This window comes from Vanacampus margaritifer, chromosome 3 (genome assembly GCF_051991255.1).
Source record: "Vanacampus margaritifer isolate UIUO_Vmar chromosome 3, RoL_Vmar_1.0, whole genome shotgun sequence".
Lineage (NCBI taxonomy): Eukaryota > Metazoa > Chordata > Actinopteri > Syngnathiformes > Syngnathidae > Vanacampus > Vanacampus margaritifer.
The window spans coordinates 24,151,046-24,171,457 of NC_135434.1; the positions used below are offsets into that span (position 1 = coordinate 24,151,046).

General features: G+C 43.0%; 1 protein-coding gene across 3 annotated transcripts in view; it reads right to left on the reverse strand.

The window, feature by feature from the left end:
• Window positions 1-20,412, reverse strand: part of zmat4a (zinc finger, matrin-type 4a) — a 113,321-nt gene that overhangs the window by 21,316 nt on the left and 71,593 nt on the right. For 2 of the 3 annotated variants that reach the window (XM_077561771.1, XM_077561770.1), the window contains exons 4-5: window positions 17,159-17,315; window positions 6,601-6,822 (exon numbers count right to left, since the gene is read on the reverse strand). In XM_077561771.1, the coding sequence (XP_077417897.1) occupies window positions 6,601-6,822; window positions 17,159-17,315 (379 nt within the window). Of the gene's footprint in view, window positions 1-6,600; window positions 6,823-17,158; window positions 17,316-17,729; window positions 17,840-20,412 lie in introns of those variants that run through there. The other variant, XM_077561772.1, reaches the window with a different exon arrangement.

Below are 20,412 nucleotides of genomic sequence, written 5' to 3' on the forward strand. Positions count from 1 at the left end.
AAATCTTTTGATTTCAGCAAACACAATCTCTTTTTGCTGCAAATTCAACAAATTACTGTTGTTTAAAACATAAAAAATATTCTCTATCAGTTGATGCCTTGAAAATTTTGCTGAGCTCCAATTGCATAGACTGTTTATAAAAATCTGAAAAATATCATTTGCATCATAATTTGGAACCATTGTAGAAAATAGTGTTGGGAGGCCCTGTTGTGAGGGTTCTCCGGCGTCCTCTTAAATTCCAAAAACATGCATGCTCAATTAACTGAATGTGATTGTCAATGGAGGTTGCTGATGTGCTGAGAGTACTGCATAAATAAAATAACATATGACATATATTAAAGTTATTGGTAAATCTGTAATGCTAATGGTGCATTATAAGATATTTTAACATAATTATACATAATTCTGAATGTAAAATGTGCATGAAGAACATGTTCTTATTTTCCATTGGGTAAAAAAAAACAACACAAGTTTACTTTCTTTTGAAAGAGTTTTCTTTCCGAAGTGAAGCTGTGAAGGAGCATTTTGTGGTGCTACTCAGACTAAAATCCTCCTCTGGGACACTCCCAAAAAAGATGCTTCAGACAACAGCCATGAAGTAATGCACCACTCTTCTCTGCCAAGGTAATGGGTGGAAGTAGGATCACCAGCTGGGGTTACACACTTTCTATTGCTATTTTCTCTCTGAATGATAGCCATGCATTGTTTATGTGGAAAGCATTATGAATGGCCTTCTCCATTTGAGGTCTGTAAAGTTTTTACCTCTTTTGCATTTTACTTTCATTCTTCACTCGTACATAAATTATCAGGGGTGGGCGCGTCAATGAATTTTGAGTGTTCGTCATTTGGCAGTTGTCAACAAGTCAGGACACCCTTCCGTCACCGTCAATCTGTCGGTATTTCAAGCTTAACCGCATTGTAATCATCAATCAGCCATCTGTCAATCCGTCAGCAAGATGGGATATCCGTCATTGACAGATTAACAAATTTATTGACGGATTGACGATTACATTGATGGACGAAAACACCCTTCCCGCAATGCTCAGTTTGTCATTTTCTTTGAAGTTTCCCCTCAATCGCCAACAAAATAGGACCTTGCGTCAATATTGATCCTGCAAATTACCATACCATAGTGAATGATGTGTTCGTGATGAGAAAAAATCATGGGAGTAACAGTTTGGAACGTACCATGTGTGGTGTGCAGCCACACGGCACAATCAACACATCATATGAAAAAACTGTTTTCCTTGTGTCTCCCTTTGTCAATGTCTCATCAAATTTTATCAGGTCCACCTGTGCTTGCCATCCTGGTCCCTTGTGCTATCCAATCAGCTCAGTTAGCTACGTGTGTCTTGCCCAGGTGGCTCTCATTTTCTTGTCAGTTGGTGTGTATTTAGGCCCTGTCCACTCGAAAGCCAGTTTCAATATATCCTCAAAAGTTTCTTCCCGTTTAGGCCGTTCGTCTACACAATGGCTCAGTTAGCTTGAAACCGATCACTTTTGAAACTCCAAAGTGGAAAGATTTCAAAACGCGCCCCGTATCCGTCTGGACACCATATGCGAGATACTCCTCCAGTGATGACGTAATGGTCGCCAATTCTCGCGTGACTGTGCGCGAACCATCAGTCTGTCAACAACAATGGCGGATAGCTGTGTCGTAGTCGGGAAAAAAAAGTGTTTGTCCTCTTCGCTTTCCGTTAACTCCCTGTGGCTGCACTACAGCGCCACTCCAGACTTGAAATATACATTACAGCCGTTAGACATCAAGTCTTGAAATGCTTCTGTGTGTACGAGATTTGTTTGAGGAACAAAGCCGGCTTTGCTTCTGTCTGGACGGGACCTTAACCTTAGTTAGTGATGCTCAGATGAAGCCCCATGAAGCAATTAACACTTTCAGTCAACTGTGTCAGTACATATGCCGTCTCTCATTTAAAATTGTAAATTGAAACATGGAAAACGAGCCTTTATCCGATCCTCTATTATTCTACTTAACACAAGTCAGGAAACAAAATACGACCCTAATTTGTTTCCCTTGATTTTACTGCTGCCTTCACAAGAAGACCTTGTTAACTCATTCCGTCCCAGCCATTTTCACTGAAGCAACCCCCTTTGTTCCCGGCTGTTTTACCGGATTTTGACTGATTTTGCAAGACCCACAGAATATTGTGTTCATTTGCTATTAAAAAAACTAAACAAAACATGGAACCTGCCAAAAGAAAAAATAGTTTCTTATTGCATCAGAAAAAAAAGTATGTTTGTATCGGTTTCCATTTTGCAGCAATTAGCATTAGAATATAGCTAAGTTTCATCATTATTCACAAATCTGTTTAAAACACTGGGGAAAAGAGCTTGTTGCCCCATGTCCCTGTTTGATCTCTTATACTCTACTGCCATCTGCTGGCCGTTTTTTGTAATAACTGCCATTGCTTCAAGCGACCTCTTCAGGTCAGAGACTGCATCAGAGTCTTCTGTATGCTCTAGCATAAAAATAAAAAATACAATTAAAAAAACGTATAAAAACGTTTTCGGGACCATGGCAATATTTAAAATCGAAGGTTTTTATACATTTTTGGGGAGCAAAATTAGTTGATTAGTAAATAAGTTTCTTCTGCTACGCCGCAAAAGCAGCAGCTGCCAAAGAGGCAACAATAGAAGAAGAGTGTCGACGTGAAACAAGCTTGATCTTGACAAAATACTTTTTGTTATGTATTTTTTAATTTTGTAAACAAGAAATGCACCAATTCAAAAACAAACTAATACTAACACTAATATATCTCAAACAAAACTCAAAAGAAAAGAAAAACTAACTATAATGACAAATCCAAAACTGTTATAACCCTGCACGGCTGCACTGAATAGGCAATTTCTTCATTCAAAATAGTGTCATGTTCACGTCCCAGTCACAAAGCAACATTTACTTCACAGAAAAAATAAAATAAATTGCTAACAGAAATAATTGAGAAATTGTGACAAGAAAAGATATGTAGATATGTAAGTGTCATTTATTGAGTTATTTCTTGAAACAAACACCTCTTCAGTCAGAGATGACCCCTGTTCAATGATAAACACATGAACAAAATAGTACCATTGAAAATATTCTGACCATTTTTCCTCTATAATTTCCCATTTGACCTTTCCAGCTTTCTCTGGATGACCATTTCTACAACAATACGTGTAATGGAACTTTTTCATAGGAGCTACTAAATATTTCATCACATGTACACATCTGCAGAGTCAGGCTGCACATTTTATCAGCAATGCTGAGCAGATGGAGAAGATGATGCTGGGGTCAGATAGAGGGAAGTGCAGCATCAGATAAACCATAAAAAGGCATCAAAAGTGGCAGAGAAGATGAACAGACGTAGAGAAAAGTGCTTTGGCAGCAGGTGCAGCCTCCTTCAGCCACCACTCCACAAACAAGCCCCCCCCCCCCCCAACCCCACCCTCCAAACCCAAACACTACTTTGCTTATTTCACAGAGAGCTACGGTACCACCAACCAGCTTTGCCAACCGCATTTTTATTCCTCAACATATGACGCTGTCTTGAGTCTGAAGGGATGATTTAACACTTCATTAAAAATTGATACAAGCAAGATAATTAATTTGCCTCATTCAAGTAGAGTTGATATTTACCCATAATTAATATATCATAGGATGTTGGAAAAGCATTAAACATTCTTGCAGAAGGGCAAATTGGCTAATGTCTAGTCAATAATAGCTTCTAATAAATGAGAAGAAAAATAACATGCAGCACATAAACTGGAACAAACTCACATCCCTATTATTATTTTTTTAGCCAAGTAGACAATCAACCCATTTACCCTCTACCAGCTGTAGCCCACTTATATGAACATAAAGAATCAATCCACTGATCTGTACCAAATTGTCAGTCTCGGTCAGTATGGTCACATCTGAATGCCTTTTAACACCTCTAGGGTCCTTCTGGTATTCTGGCAGCTAGTGTACCACCAGCTGGAAAGAGATTGTGTAATTGTTATTGACATATTGTGACATAAGCGACAACGTCCTCCCTTCTCCAGATTAACAGCTTGTGACATATTAGTCGATTCTACAGTGACTATAGCTTCAGTTCAACGGTGCATAAAAAGCCTGAATTAATATACACAAGTGGACTCAACACAGGAAGGCCTTCCAAACTTGAAAGTAAGGGAGACATGCTATGTTGAGGTATTCAGATGACCTTCTTTTTTTTGGGCACATAAAACGCATAACATTACCATACCCAGCAGAAGCCAGTTGAGACATACTGTATTACTGACCTCATTGGCTACTACAGTCAATCATGTGTCCTTTCTGGTACGGTACTAAATACGCAGTGCCCTAAATGAATGAAGTATCAAACATATCAGTGTTTAAAATTGAGAATCAGTCTTAGTGGCATCAGAGGCATCACCAGCTCAAACAGTTTTGAAACCCCGTGTGCATGCCAGCAGGCATTATGGCCACCCGTCAACACACACTCAAAGCTGCTATTCTTTTTGTCTTTGTGTGCATTTTAGCTTGGAACCACCACTCCATGTATAGTCATACTGTATATGACTATTAAGTAAGATATAATTTCTTAAATTTAACCTAAATTTGCTTATTTTGCTCTGACAAGTTATCCATCCATTTTCTTAATGTTACGGTGTGGTCACGGAGCGGCGTGGTGTCTGTCGGCGTGTGGAGTGGAGGACCCAAAATGCAGGGAGGCAGGAGAACCACAGCAGGAGTGCAGGCGAGACTGGCGTGCTTTATTTTACAAAAAACACTAACCGAGGAACTGGTTAGCATAAAATAAACAAGGAACTGAAAAGATACAAAATCAACCAGACAGCCAGAACTCCAGGGGTGACCGTGACAAGCGGCAATGATCCCACACGGACTGATCACCACCCGGGAACTAAATGCACCCACACTAATTGGGTAACTAGCCACACCTGGGGCCAGGCACAAGTGGCTGAGGGCCCGGATTGGTCAACCCGCGGAAGGGCGGGAACCCACTCAGGGCCCTCAACCAAAGCCAGATCTCCCCAGACATGACACTTAACCGCTTATTCCTCATATATTTACTTAAAATAAGATTGTCAGACAAGACCATTCCGCTTATTTTAAGATGCTTATTACTTAATCATCTTATTTGATCAAGCAGTCTTAGCTTTGAGTGTTAACAGCCAGTTTTATGTACTGTGAGGACTAAAACAAACATTTTCCACATTTTAAGATGACTAACCAACATCAAAGGCCCTAAACTGGGGTTTCATAAATTGATTTTTTTTATTCTAAGATTTTGCATAATCTAGTAATAAGATAAATGGAACAAAAGACAAGTGTGAAAGCAATAAAACAAATGTACAATATGCCACTTTATTGTAAGGAACCCTCCCACCCCACAACACCCTCCACCCTTCGTTCGTTTCGTTATATTTACAAATTTTTCTTCTTTCTAGCAAATACAGTACCACACGTTGTATAGTTAAAGGTCCTCATTACAAGTTAACTTTACCAGCTATGGTTGAAAATTTTTCATTTTCTTTTTAAAATCTCAAAATCATGATTAAATAAATTAATCCCTGATTCCCCCCCCCCCCAAATTTTTTTTAAAGTAACTTAAGCTTGAGTAACTCATTACTCTACACAGATGGTAATATTGTAAAGAAACTTATTATTTTCAAATGCAAGTAAAAAGTAATATAAAATATGTTACATTTTGGAAGTAACTTGCCCAACACTGCCGAGACCCCAGTCAACACTCGCCTGTCCTTTGACTGGATCAACTGTGACTATGTCTCCTGCTGACATTCCGGAAGACCAACAGAAAGCGTGTAAATAAATTTCATGAAACGTAAAAATGTATTCCTTCTTGTTACAGCTAAGTTGCCTTTGAAACATCTACAACGCCTGACCAAATGTAATTGTTCTGCCATGCTAGAATTATAGCAACCACTATGATCATCACGTTGACATCTTGATTAAGTAATAACATTCATTGTTCTGACTTAAAAAGACCTATCACGTGTTTAGATAAGCACGCCTGCCGATAATTCAGCCAGGTGTGAATACGTTGCTACACATAAGAACATTATGTTTATGACACAGGTTGAAATGTTCACAACTCTAAATTAATTTTGACAAATACAATTTTGACCCAAAAGAGGGAGTTCCCCTCCACAAGAGGCCCCGCCTGGGGGAGGGACGGAAACTATATAAGACGACAGCCAAGTGCTCTCTTCCTTTTTTCTCTTTCACTGGCTACTACAGCAACACCTCTTTGCCTGTCCCACGGCGCCCACATCCCTAGACCAGCCTGCTCAAAGCTCCCACCGCTTCCACATCAAGCTCCATCACAGTGATCAACCTCTGTCGGCAAAAAGCCGATTTCCTGCCAACCGCTGCCGGAGACAAAAGCGGTCGCTGCTCGGGCCCTAAAAACACACTACACATGCATAAAGTCTGTACATACCTCTGTTATTATCTAAGGGTGAGACCTGAAACGTAGACTGGGATTTGACTCAAGAAATTGAACACATTGATAGTTATGCAACAGTGAAACTAACACTAGAGACACAGAATTCAATGGTCAGTCAAGCTTTCAGTACCTTTCATATCTCCCATGTCTAGAGTCTTGCCCAGCTGCTCCAGCAGGTCTGCTCTGGCAGCATTCTTCTTGTGTTTTTTACCATCATAATGCTGTTGGGCCATGCCTGGGTTGTTGAACCAAGCGTTGCATAGTTGGCAGTAGCGATCTGAGTCGCGTCGGTGTCGTGGGGAGGTCATGGGAGATGTGTCTGGAGAGCTCTTTACAGGACTGGAAGATGCCTCTGAGCAAAAACAGGACAAAACTTTGTATTACGTTTTGCATCAGCTTTGTAACACGTATAATGCTGGTTTCAGATTCTTGGATTTGTTTGCTTTGCAATGCTTGGAGACTTGACTGCAGCTCATTGTAAGACAAGGAAGGCATGGCCAACTAAACAGTTCAATTAAATTGGAATCGGATATGTAGACCAGGGGTCTATTTCCCAAAGCAGGTTTAGTGAGAACCCTGGGTCAAGAAACCTTGAAATGTGGGAAACTCTGCGTCTTCCGATTCAGAAAGGGAAGTAACTAAATGGTTCTTCATGGTTCTTCTCAAATCTGTGTGTGTGTGTGTAATCTTGTTTGTGTTACATAGTGGGGCCAACATTTCGGGATTTCACAGAGTTTTGGGGCCCACCCATCCATGTGAGGCCATTTAGCTGGGCCCCACAAGTTTAGACCTCTTTTTGAGGGTCAAGACTTGGTTTTAGAGTTTAGGTTTGAATTGGGTTATGGTTGAGGTTAGTGTAAGAAAAAGGGGTAGGCAATCATTTTTGATAGTTGGGGTTAGGGTAAGGGGCTAGGAAATGCATTATGTCAAAGAGATGGCCCCACAAAGACAGTAAAACAAAGTTTGGTAGCAAGTTTTTCACAATGAACTTCGAGTTTTTCCCTGCACCCGCCTCCTTTCACACACGACATTTCATTTCCTCATTCATCAGTCCGCTGTGGCAACTTTTTGCGTAAATACGCCTATAGTCTATAGCGTAAAGTTTACTTTTGTCACTAACATGACATGTCCTTTTGACAATGACCCTTCTGATGAAGGTGCCGCAATATTGTGCAAGTATTAAATATTTGTCACAGGATTGTTATCAGACATGATTATATAGACATGCTGCTATTTCCGGACAGTTATTTTTTTGAACGGTAACATTTCACATCAGAGTCCATCATCTACATACACAACCTAATCCGTCCTTACATTTGCAACATTACCAGCCGTATGTTGTCATGCGCTCACATCCCAGCATATATTGTGTATTGCGCTCCGTTTTTTTCCTGATAACCGTTTGAATAATGCTTTTATATTTCATCTGAAGACAAGTGCGCTTCTCCCCCGCAGGACTGCACCTAAATGAAATGAATTAATGAGCTACCATTTAACAGGTTTACCCTGTAACATTATTGTGATTGCAAAGGGCTTATTTTAATTTAACTATTGACCCGAACAGCAACGTTTTCCCACGCCACTTCCCTCTATGGTGAGCCGCTGCGGTGTTGCACATTTTTCTAAGGGCATGTTCAAATTCGCCATATGACCGCATTAAGATTTTCAGTTGAGAGGGGTAAAAAACAAACAAACGCGGAAGCAGAGGGCGGCGCCACGCTCTGCTTCCCCATTGCCATGGTGACTCGATGAATTGGGCCCCATTGATGTGGTCTTTTTTTAGTGTAGTGGTAACTCCAGGTGAAACTACTCTGCGTTGATAAAACTACCTTAAATCAGCTGTCCTGGAACCAAAAACGCAGAGTTTCATCTCTCATTGTATGTCAACTCGCTGTTCAGGGTTATTCAGGTGTTTGTTGAACATGCTTTGTGAAATGGACCCCAGTACTGTATGTACAAAAGAGAGAGAAAGTATATTTATCTCTACCAAAGGTTAAAATGGACCTACGACCCACTCATGCTGCCATAATCTACCGAATTCAGTGGTCTTAAGTCAGACCTGAGCCCTGGTTGAATGACAGCATAACAGGAATGCCACAAAGCTGAACGCAGGTGGCATAAAGACAAGCTGCAGGTTGTTACGGTGCTTGACTTGGGCCCGCTTACGTTTCCACTCCCCTCACATGTTTGATTCCTCTGCCTTGTCTGCAAATGCAAATTTGGCTGTGCGATCTGCCCCTCCTGATTGGTAGATTGGTTTTGTCCCCTCCAATCAAATATCCCCACCAATAAAAGTGCTGCTTTTCTTTTGCTTGTGGCGGCTGGAACTTGGCTACAGAGGCCAACTGCACTGCTGCTGACCTGTCTCTTGTTCAGTGTGCGCTTTTGTGATATTTTGAGACAAAGGTCACATTGATCTCTGTAAACTCTTTGCAAATGACTCCAGTCTTTGTAAACTCTGTGCTTGACTCTAGTCTTTGTTAATACGTAATCCAAACTCTGTGTGAAAAAAACACAAACACCCTTTGTAAAACACATTGTAAACCTCCGACAAATCCCCAATTAAATTGTCAAATTTCATTTAACTATTTTAAATCATTGGATTGTGTTACATACGTCCTCTTTTCCCTAGCAGAGCTGGTCCTAACAAAGTTCTCTTATCAAATCTTGAAAGACTTTTGTCATTTGTGTTGTATGTGTAGTTTGACAGTTAACTTCAACTGGGAACGTTAAAGGTGCATTGTGCCGTTTAAAAAGGTAATGTTCTACATCATGCATGCGCCACCAATTCCCAGATGAGTACGAAGAGCTCTGACTGTTTTACTCTGACTGCACCTATGAGTTTTTATCTTCCCTTTATAGTAAGGTGTGCGGACCCAGCACACTCTTTGTGTGTGTGGGGGGGTAGTGTTTTTCTCACCTCATTTGAAGTCATGTCTTCGTTTGTCAACTGTGGCTGTCGCTTTAACATCGTGCACGTACTCGCACGCACAACAAACAAACCTGACACAGATGCTGCAGTTACGCTTTGGGCCAGACTTTGCCTTTGTGGCAGTCACGGGTAAGAAAAGTGACAAACTGCCTGAAGATCCTTTAATAAACAATAAACAGCTTGAATCCTTTTTATTTGAATACTTTTCCATAGACCTATTTGCCAGGCTGCTCCCTGTTGTGATGTGAATTTAGTTGATTTGAGTTCGCTGCCGCAATACAGCACTTGTTTCTCAAGTTTGAGCTTGCATGTCAAAGCAAAAAACAAAACGCATCCAAAAAACTTGTTAGTCATATCTTGTTAGTCATATCTCGAGGCACTACTTTATTTCATTTTAACAAATAAAAAGGTGCATTAATGAGATTTAAAAGTGATCAGTGAGCTAGAAAAACTAATTGCAACCAAATAGCAGACCAACAGCAACACACCCTACCGTCTATGTTGGATTTTCAAAGTGCAAGCACGGCAGCAGCATGCAACAGACAACGAGGTATAAGAGCGTTAATAAGCTCTGATCTGCTGCAAAGTAACAATGCCCATTGTCCGTCCTCATGCAGTCAAGTGTAAAATAAGCTGCTATCTACATTAAATGCCTGAAGAGGAAAACCTCAATGCTACTTGACAAATGGAATAAAGAGCCTGTTGTTCCCGTTTCTGCCCACTTGTGTCTTAATGCATGGTTACCATGGTAAAACTGAACACATACTGTTTGCAGTGAGGTCTCTACAGTGTCAAATGGTGCTATTAACCAAATTAATGCAACCATGCGTGAGTGAATGTGCTGCCCACCCAACTCTATTACTGTCGTCTTATGTATTTGAAGTCCAGTAATTGTGAATGAGGACATCAATTCACTGCAATGCATCATATTTTTTTGTCTTAGTTGAACCCTAAGTGAGTCAGAGCTGTTGACCGCTTCAACGGCATGCTATTACGTGCGATTTGAATCAACGTCTTTGGCAATAGACTGAGTGACTTCTTTGACTGCTGAGCCGCTGTAAGATGTCAGAATTGGTTTAATTTAACCCATACAGAGGGGACAAAGGAAAGCTTGCAACATTAAGCCCTATGCTCAATTTGTTCATAGTCTGTTCAAACAAAAGGAGACACCTAAAGGAACAAAGCCTCCAACTCAAATCAACCATGTATCAAAAGAGACAAAAGAATTTAAGACGAAAACTTAACTGACAGAAATTTAAATTTGTTTTGGGGACATGGCTAAAAAAAAAAAAAAACACCAACAAAGAAATACATTGGCTTTTAATTATTTTACAATGCATTGATTATTTGATCATGTGTGTGGGGTTTTGTGTTTTGCCAAAATGAGACGTGAGGATAATTCATGTATGTGTAATTAAGTTTGCCCAATTGGTTGAATCCCACGACTGACCCGAACTGACCTGACTGACAGCCTCACGGTGTCGTCCAGTGTTGTATTCCGCCTCTCACCCAAAGTCAGCTGGAATAAACTGCAATTCACCCATGACCGTAATGTAATGAGGGCAGGTGGTTTAGAAAATAGACGGACCACACATTTATTGCACCTTAATACGGACACTAGTCAACATGGCAAATGGGGTATGCTGTAACACTCTTAAATCGGCATCTTATATCGCTCTTCCAATTTCTCTATTTTATCTGTTTGAATATTACAGAATTAAAAGCAGTAATCCAGTGAGGCTAGCTGTTTTTGTCTGCTTCCAGTAACTCCAAGAGGGGAAAGCATCTCTTTGACTTGAAGCCAGAGCACTGGACACTGCTTGAAGAACTTCAATTAGGCGCCTTTTGAGATTGCTACCCCAGTGGACAGTATACAACTATTTCAGGTCTTCCACAGGTAATCAAAGGGCTGACACAATAAAGGATATTTTAGAGAAGCTCAGGGAAATCATATTTATTGTCAGTGCAGAAAAGGGGATAAAACAGAGATTAGGAAAGGTTTGTACTCGGCAGCAAGACCAAGAAAAGCCAGTTATTTTCACAGTTGCCTTTGACCCCAGATAAAGAAGTTTTTGTCTCCTGAAGATGACATCAGAGTGAAGGGGCCTGTTTGCTTGCTGTCAAAGAAGTAAAGGATGCTGGGGTACACAAGCGTGAACAACTTTAGAGCACCAATGACTCCGGCAGTCTTGAAAAACTGATCTGGACTCTCTACTTCAGTCTGACACAAACAGAATGAAAACAAGGAAGACGCATCCCAGGAGGACCAAATACACTAATTGTGGTAAAATAAAGTTCAGCTACCATATACGAGTACAGTGGTACCTCCGAGTTTGAACATAATTGGTTCCTGCGAAGTGTTCAAAGTCCGAATTGTTCAACCTTCGAAACATTTTTTCCCATAGGAAATAATGTAAATGCAATTAATCCGTTCCCAAGCTCCAAAAACAGAAAATTCCGATTTTAATTTCTATTTATGTTTTTTACATTTACAGTAAAGTATTTAAAGAATACAAAATACCTTACCTTTTTGTTGTGGTGTGATGGCATCAGTGGAAGATAAATGCTGTTAATGCTAGCTTTAGTTCAGTGCTGAGTTTGTGTATTTTACATTAGGCATTTGGTTACTACTAAGCCCAGGGGGGTCCTTGTGCCAGTATTTAAAGAAGTAGTCACGGTAGTTACAACGGCGTGATAATCTCCTTCCTAATTCCACTGTGGTTCGTAGCACTGTATGTTTTTTTTTTTTTTGCTGCCACTGGTACTGTTGTCTTTCTTTGGGCCCATGGCGAAGAAAATTGCACTCAGAAGTATGGAGCACCTCTTGGAGTATTCACGATCTGACTGGAAACGGGCAGTGCATCGTCTCAACTACCGCAACGTGAGCATTCAGCATTTCTCGGCTTGGCTCGGCTTCACTCGGCTACCCGTTTTCAAGGTACATTCGGTTTAGCTTGCTGTGCTTGGGTGTTCAAACTCCGAGGCATTTTTTACTCATATTTTTTGGTTGAAGTCCGATTTGTACGAGTCCTGAGACGTTCAAACTCTGAGGTTCCACTGTACTTCGGAGAGGCTCCGGACTCTATAAAAGATAATCCTCTCAAGTGCTGGAGTGAAAATGCGGGACACTTCTCCACACAGAGAGTAATTTAAAAACATAATTGAACTTTTACTTTCTCTTTTGATATGATTTAAATGTCGAGTCATACATTTGTAACTGTTCCAAAAATGTGAAGCAAAAAAAAAAAAAAAAAAGCTATAAGAACTATAAGCTATAAGAATTTTGGGAATCAAATTCTCAGAATTACATCTCGTTAAATGAATGTGGTGGAAATACTTCCCCAAGATAAGTTATGGATGTTAAAGGAAGTGACATTTGTGGGAGCTACTTTACCTCCAGCCTTGACAATTGTAATCCGTCATGATTATAGGAATTACACTCCACATAGAAGGGAGCAAAATACACATGGCTACAGTTGCATACAAACACCCAAATGATAATAAGCATTATTACAAGTCCAGACAGTAAAATCTGAAACAATTGAGTTGCAAAACTTTCCGTTACCTGGATTTGATTTTAACAAAAAATATAATGTGCATCATCTTATGCTATATATAGGTCAGTGAACACACATTCAGAATGCCTGAGTAAAAGGACAGGGGTCTTTTAGGTCACCAAAGCTGAATGTAGTGCTATGTAATATTATCATCCTTGCAAAAATGTCATTCTATTGACAGAAATTTGTCACCCTATCAGTTTCAGACTGACGCTCGGAATTGATGTCACCGAGTAAAGCGTAAAAAATATGTCCTGAGGAAAACAGGCATACACTGTTTTATTGAGACTCTTCCATGCCGATAGAGGGGCAGGATTGTCTCATTAGGGATTATTGAGGCATTGACAGCAACACCTTCATGACTTTTAAGGGTGAACAAGGAGATAAAACAAATGCTTGGCTAGGCATTGTTGTGATGACACAGAATCCCAAGAGATGGTGCATAAAAAAAGAAAATAACAACAAAAACTCTGATGGTGTAATCAATCAAGCATGACGTAGAAATTAAAAGCCTGGATTTATCTCAATGCAATTTTTTTTTTCATGACAGATCTGTTGCTGTTAAAATGATTTTGTTATTTCACATGATTAGAGACACTCAACAGTTAGAATACTGATGTATCATCTGTGTAAATTATCTCTTATTTTAGTGGTCAAATAATGTCGACTTTAAGACATGTTGATAGGCGATGTGACAACCAAACAAGACTGTAACACGCACTCAAATGTGTCTTGCTTTTTTTCCCCCATGCCAAGATGTTGTGGTTATTTTTCTGTCTCAGTTTCCTGGATTACTGATTGTCATGATTATCAGATGTGAATTAAGTGTGGCACAAATTGAAGGACACCATCAGAATATTCCGTTACAGTGTGTCAAACGAAAATGTGCATAGGACCTCAAAGCAGACTAAACACAGGATGTGCCCTTGTCAGTTCAAGTAAAAGTCACGCGACCGATCCAGTCGTTGAGTCGCTCATCCCTTACCTGTAAATCAACATGTGTTTGAAAGGAATCACATCTAAAATTTGTCAACGGGATATGTCATTGCCAAAATAATCAGGTTATTAAAGAAAAGAAAAATGTCTGTGGTTTGGTACTATTGTGATCTCAAATAAGGGTAAGTGTTTTTCACTTGTTTAATGCTTTCATCTCAATTTCTATTTGATATCAGAATTCAAATCCATTTTCACTTGACTCCAAATTCAAATTATTAAATTTTCTGCAGGTTAAATGCCAAAGCAGATTTGTCTTCTGCAAATAAAAGCACCACCTCATTGCTGAGGCATTACAGAGCCAAAATTCAAACGAGGTCACAAATAAACCTAGAATAAACACGGAAAAACAAACATTAAGAACTTCTTTGTGGTCATTTTATTAATAATGCATTCATCCATCCATCCATTTTCTTAACCACTTACTCCTCACAAGGGTCACGGGGGTCGCTGGAGCCTATCCCAGCTGGCTTCTGGCAGTAGGCGGGGTATACCCTGAAACTGGTTGCCCACTAATCACAGGGCACACACAGACGAACAACCACTCACACTCACAATCACACCTAGAGACAATTCAGAGTGCTCAATCAACCTGTCATGCATGTCTTTGGAATGTGGGAGGAAACCGGAGTACCCGGAGAAAACCCGCGCTGGCACGGGGAGAACATGCAAACTCCTGCCAGGAAGGACAAAGCCCGGACTCGATCTCACTGGGAGGCGGACGTGCTAACCAGTCAGTCACCGTGCCACCTTAATAGTGCATTGTTTAGGCTAAATATTTTGTTTTGTTTTTCAATTACCATTCACCTACTGCATTTACAAAAATAGATATATATTTTCAATATGATTATTACATTGGGTTTCATTTCGTTTTGTTATATTTTTGTTGGTAGTTTTGTGTGGAAAAGGCCAAGGTCGGTGGTGTATCAGTCAATCATGCTTGAACATGAACTCAAAAGTAAAATAAAAATGAAAGGACTTTTAGAGACCAGAAAAAAAATGAATAACAACAACAAATACTTGATTATAAATGCTGCAAGAGAAGCATTATCCCGACATAAATTGACAGGTAATCAAGCTAAGAGGGATTATGTAATGCATAATACAAAACTGAATGAAATCCAAAAATTTATTTTCAGCTCTTTCATTTCAGCTCTTCGGGAGGGAGGGGGGCATTAGATTTAGCATGAGCTTTAATTGACTCATTCAGCCTTTGAAGTGATCCTGAAGAGTCTTTCCAAAGGTCAAAGGCTGTTATTGTGCTTGTATGGAAGGGAAAGTAAAATAACAAATAAGGAAGGCAAGAGATACAGTATATATCCTTTTCAATCAATTGCAATTTTAGTAGCAACAAAGGACACAGGTAGGATAAAAAACCCATTTCAGATAAAGCTGCCATAAAAAAACACTATATTGATAAACATCAGCAGTGGTGCAAATAAGTGATGTGCATGTGCGCATGCTCACTGAATATATTAAAGATTGTTTCATTCATTGTGACAATACTATGGCTTCATATCCGCCAAACTGCCAATCAGAAAGTTTATTCAAGGTGTGCAGCTGTTAGTAGAATACACCTGCAGCCAACTTCTGGCACCCTGTGGTATAAGTCAGCTGGTGAATATAGACAAGGACCGCTTAGGACAAATCAGCCAACAACACTAGCTACTTTTAAGTTGTTTATGAGCTGAAATGGGTCAAAAAATGACAACATTTTAACTAACCAATTTGGGAATTTACATCAGACAAGACGCCACACATTACTACAAAATGAAACAACTTTTGATGGGATCAGCACAGTGTTGGAGTTGTTCGCAATTCTGCCTGAGGTGGGTCTTAAACCTCAGGCCTAGCCTTCCTCTGTGGTGTTGGCATATTCTTCCATATGCTTTGCTACACTTTGTGAGAATGAGTAGTTGTTTGTCCATGCTCTGAAACTGACTACAAACCAGTCCAACGTGTCATTTGCAAGGACATGTGGCATAGAAAATGGATGGATGGATAATTATGACACAAAGTGACCAGGATTGTCCCAGAATTGTTTCTGACGTGTTTTCAAGCTGTAAAATAAATAAATAAATATCTTTCTGAATTTCTACTCAAACTTTGGATACATTAAGTTGTATAGTATACATACACAAAAATACAATTATCTCAATTTAGTCATTACTCATTACTTGTTTGTCTCCCAGTTTCCCCATTACTTTCCCCCTTTTGACTGTACTAATCTTCAAGTTCCCATGCCATCAAAATCCAAAATGTCTCACTGTTTTATGCACAAGTCAAAACATGACCTGGTTATGCTGCAGTTTGACACACAGTAACTATGGAATTTGTCGATTGGATGCAAATATATTATGCAAAATAGTATCAACGGTATATGTTTGATGCACTGTTTAATGTATTGTTGCATCTACTTTAATTGAGACAGTGAACGGTTAATGTCAGCACATATTCAAAATAGTTATATATGTATATGCCACACGTTTTGTGTAGGCCGTAGGTCCACCTATGCACAGTCTCTCAATCACTGACCTTTCAACAACGAAGAAGGATTTGTGAATCAAATATCATATTTGTATTTTATTTTTATTTTTTATTTTCAAAGATTTTAATTTTTTAGCATATGATCTTCCTCATATAGCAGATTACGGTTTGTCTGCTGAATTGTTTGTGGGTTGTGTATGCGCGAAAAACTACTGTATCTGTCAGTACATTTCTTTAAATCAATAAAAATACAATTAAAAGAAAACAGGGTCACTGAACAAATTAAACATGTAACCTTCACTAATAACTGGGCAACACATTTGTAAGCACAAACAATGTTACGTGATGTTAGAGTGCACAACACACACGTATCTCCCATTTGGACACTCATTTCTCAATTTTCTCTGCAAGAATAATCTAGTAGAGTGACGCTGTGCCATTCTCACCTCCCACAGTGTCAGTAGCACCACCGAGGACGCACAGTCAGTCGTTGCACCGTAGTTTGAAGCATACACGATGCTGCAAATGTTATGTTTTATTAAATGACGTTTTGTATCATTTATGAATGGACAGTGTGGGACCAAACTGATCTCCACACTAAAAATAAATTAATAAATGACAAAATTGTACCACATGATGCTAAGAATACTGCATATAAGGGGGCCTTTTGGAAAGTTCAAGGATTAGGTTTTTGTTTGTTTTGTTTTTTGGCTGTATACCTTTGGTTGTGATGACAGGCTGATCTCCAAGTAGCAGTTTTAGCCTCTTGGCATGGATTTTACCCTGGTAGTGTGACTCTGCAACCACAGCTGATGTGAAGGACATGTTACACAGTGTGCAGCATTTATTCTTGTCCACGTCACCTTCGTCGCTGCCCTAAAAAACACAGCAATATATAGTTAAGAAATCTTACCAATAACTGAACATTAGAATCTGTGCAATTTTAAATACAAGTCATGACTTGTTGACAATGTCAAAAAAAAGGTGTGCCCCCCTCAAACACAGTTTCAATTAAAACACATTGACTTATAACATTCACATAATGATGATAACAGAGTAATATTCAGCATTCAGCGAGACGCCAACAGCACCGGAGGCACTACGCCTTTGTGCTGCAAACGTATTACAAATGTCTGCTGTCTAATGAATTGTTTGATTGAAAAATCCTGATGTGCCAAAAAGTACTGCTCCACTCAAAGGTCACTGCCCCACCTGTCCCCAATGCACTTGTAGGGTACACCTTAAATTGGTTGCCAGACAATCACAGGGCACACAAAAATAACCACTTACACTTACGGACAATTTCGATTTTTCAATCATTTCAACCTATCATTTAGGTTTTTGGAATGTGTGGGGAAGCCCGAGTGCCCTGAGAAAACCTACACGCTGTCATGTTTTGGTTCTGTCATGTTCAGTTTCTGCTTTCCTTGTGTGTTTTCCTTGTCTTGTTAATTGTGACCCTGCCCTTCCTTGTGTTGTCCAATCAGTGCCCTCAGCCACTTGTGTCTGGTCCAGGTGTGTCTTGTTGCGTCATTAGTGTTGGTGTATTTAGTCTGCTGTCTCTCCTCTGTCTGTGTTGGTGCATTGTGGTATGTATGTTTGTCCTCATGTCATGCTGCCTGTTTTCTGTTCCCTCCCAAGTTTTAGTTCTAGTTCAAGTTCAAGTTCATGCTTTGTTTTATGTTTTTGAACTTTGGAAACCTTTTTGTTAATAGAAATTAAATCCCTTTTTTTTGGACTACACCTCTGCCTCCTTGCTCTGCCTTCCCGCATCTGGGTCCTAAAGCCCCACCTTTGACAGAATGCACCAACCAGAGAAGGACCCAGCGGGAGTGCTGAAAGCCATGATGGGGAATTAGGAGGCGCGCCTGTCGCGCCAGGAGGAGCTCCAGCACGCCATGGCCGCCCAAATGGACCTGCTGTTCTCTTTGATTAAGGGAGTTGGGCGTCGTTGGGCTTCAGATGGTGGCGCTCGGAGTCGCCAGCCGCAACTCCCCAAGCCACGTCTGCCTCCGCAGCTCCAGGTCCCCGTGTCGGCTCCGCCGCAGCCCCAGGGCCCCGTGTCGGCTCAGCCGCAGCCTCAAGTCCCTGTCCTACCACGCCTGCCGCCGCTGCCTCAAGTCCTCTGCCAGGTCTGCCGCCACAGCTTCAAGCCTCTCTGCCAGGACTGCCGCCGCAGCCTCATGTCCCTTTCCCTGCCAGGACTGCCGCCGCAGCCTCAAGTCCCTATCCTGCCAGGTCTACCGTCGCAGCCTCAAGTCCCTATCGTGCCACGTCAGCCACGTCCGCCCCAAGTCCCTATCGTGCCACGTCTGCCACCGCTGTTCCCAGTTCCCGAACTACGTCTGCCGCTGTTCTCAGTCCCCGAACCACGTCTGCCGCCACAGCCTCAAGCCTCTCTGCCAGGTCTGCCGCCACAGCTTCAAGCCTCTCTGCCAGGACTGCCGCCGCAGCCTCATGTCCCTTTCCCTGCCAGGACTGCCGCCGCAGCCTCAAGTCCCTATCCTGCCAGGTCTACCGTCGCAGCCTCAAGTCCCTATCGTGTCACGTCAGCCACATCCGCCCCAAGTCCCTATCGTGCCACGTCTGCCACCGCTGTTCCCAGTTCCCGAACCACGTCTGCCGCTGTTCTCAGTCCCCGAACCACGTCTGCCGCCACAGCCTCAGATCCCTGAGCCACGTCGGCCGCCGCAGCCCCAGGTTCCCGTACCGACTCCGCGGCAGGTCCAGGACTCCGTGCCGGCTCCGCGGCAGGTCCAGGACTCCGTGCCGGCTCCGCGGCAGCTCCCGGACTCCGTGCCGGCTCCGCGGCAGCTCCCGGACTCCGTGCCGGCTCCGCGGCAGCTCCCGGACTCCGTGCCGGCTCCGCGGCAGCTCCCGGACTCCGTGCCGGCTCCGCGGCAGCTCCCGGACTCCGTGCCGGCTCCGCGGCAGCTCCCGGACTCCGTGCCGGCTCCGCGGCAGCTCCCGGACTCCGTGCCGGCTCCGCGGCAGCTCCCGGACTCCGTGCCGGCTCCGCGGCAGCTCCCGGACTCCGTGCCGGCTCCGCGGCAGCTCCCGGACTCCGTGCCGTCTCCGCGGCAGCTCCCGGACTCCTCGAACCACGTCAGCTGATGTCCAAAGTCCCCGAACCACGTCGGCCGTCGGAGTCTCAGGTCGCCGAACCCCGTCGGCCGTCGGAGTCTCAGGTCGCCGGGCCAAGTCGGCCGTCGGAGCCTCAGGTCTCCGGGCCACGTCGGCCGTCGGAGCCTCAGGTCCCCGGGCCACGTCGGCCGTCGGAGCCTCAGGTCCCCGGGCCACGTCGGCCGTCGGAGCCTCAGGTCCCCGGGCCACGTCGGCCGTCGGAGCCTCAGGTCCCCGGGCCACGTCGGCCGTCGGAGCCTCAGGTCCCCGGGCCACGTCGGCCGTCGGAGCCTCAGGTCCCCGGGCCACGTCGGCCGTCGGAGCCTCAGGTCCCCGGGCCACGTCGGCCGTCGGAGCCTCAGGTCCCCGGGCCACGTCGGCCGTCGGAGCCTCAGGTCCCCGGGCCACGTCGGCCGTCGGAGCCTCAGGTCCCCGGGCCACGTCGGCCGTCGGAGCCTCAGGTCCCCGGGCCACGTCGGCCGTCGGAGCCTCAGGTCCCCGGGCCACGTCGGCCGTCGGAGCCTCAGGTCCCCGAGCCGGCTCCGCGTCAGGCCCAAGATCCCGTCCCGTTTTCACGTCAGCCCCTAGATCCCGTATCAGCTCCGCGTCGGGCCCAGGTTTCCGTCCCGTTTTCACGTCAGGCCCAAGATCCCGTCCCGTTTTCACATCAGCCCCTAGATCCCGTATCAGCTCCGCGTCGGGCCCAGGTTTCCGTCCCGTTTTCACGTCAGCCCCAAGATCCCGTATCAGCTCCACAGCAGCTTCCGGCCCCAGTACCGGCTCCGCGGCAGCCCCCGGACTCCGTGCCGGCTCCGCGGCAGCTTCAAGTCTTCGCGCTGGTCCAGGTGTG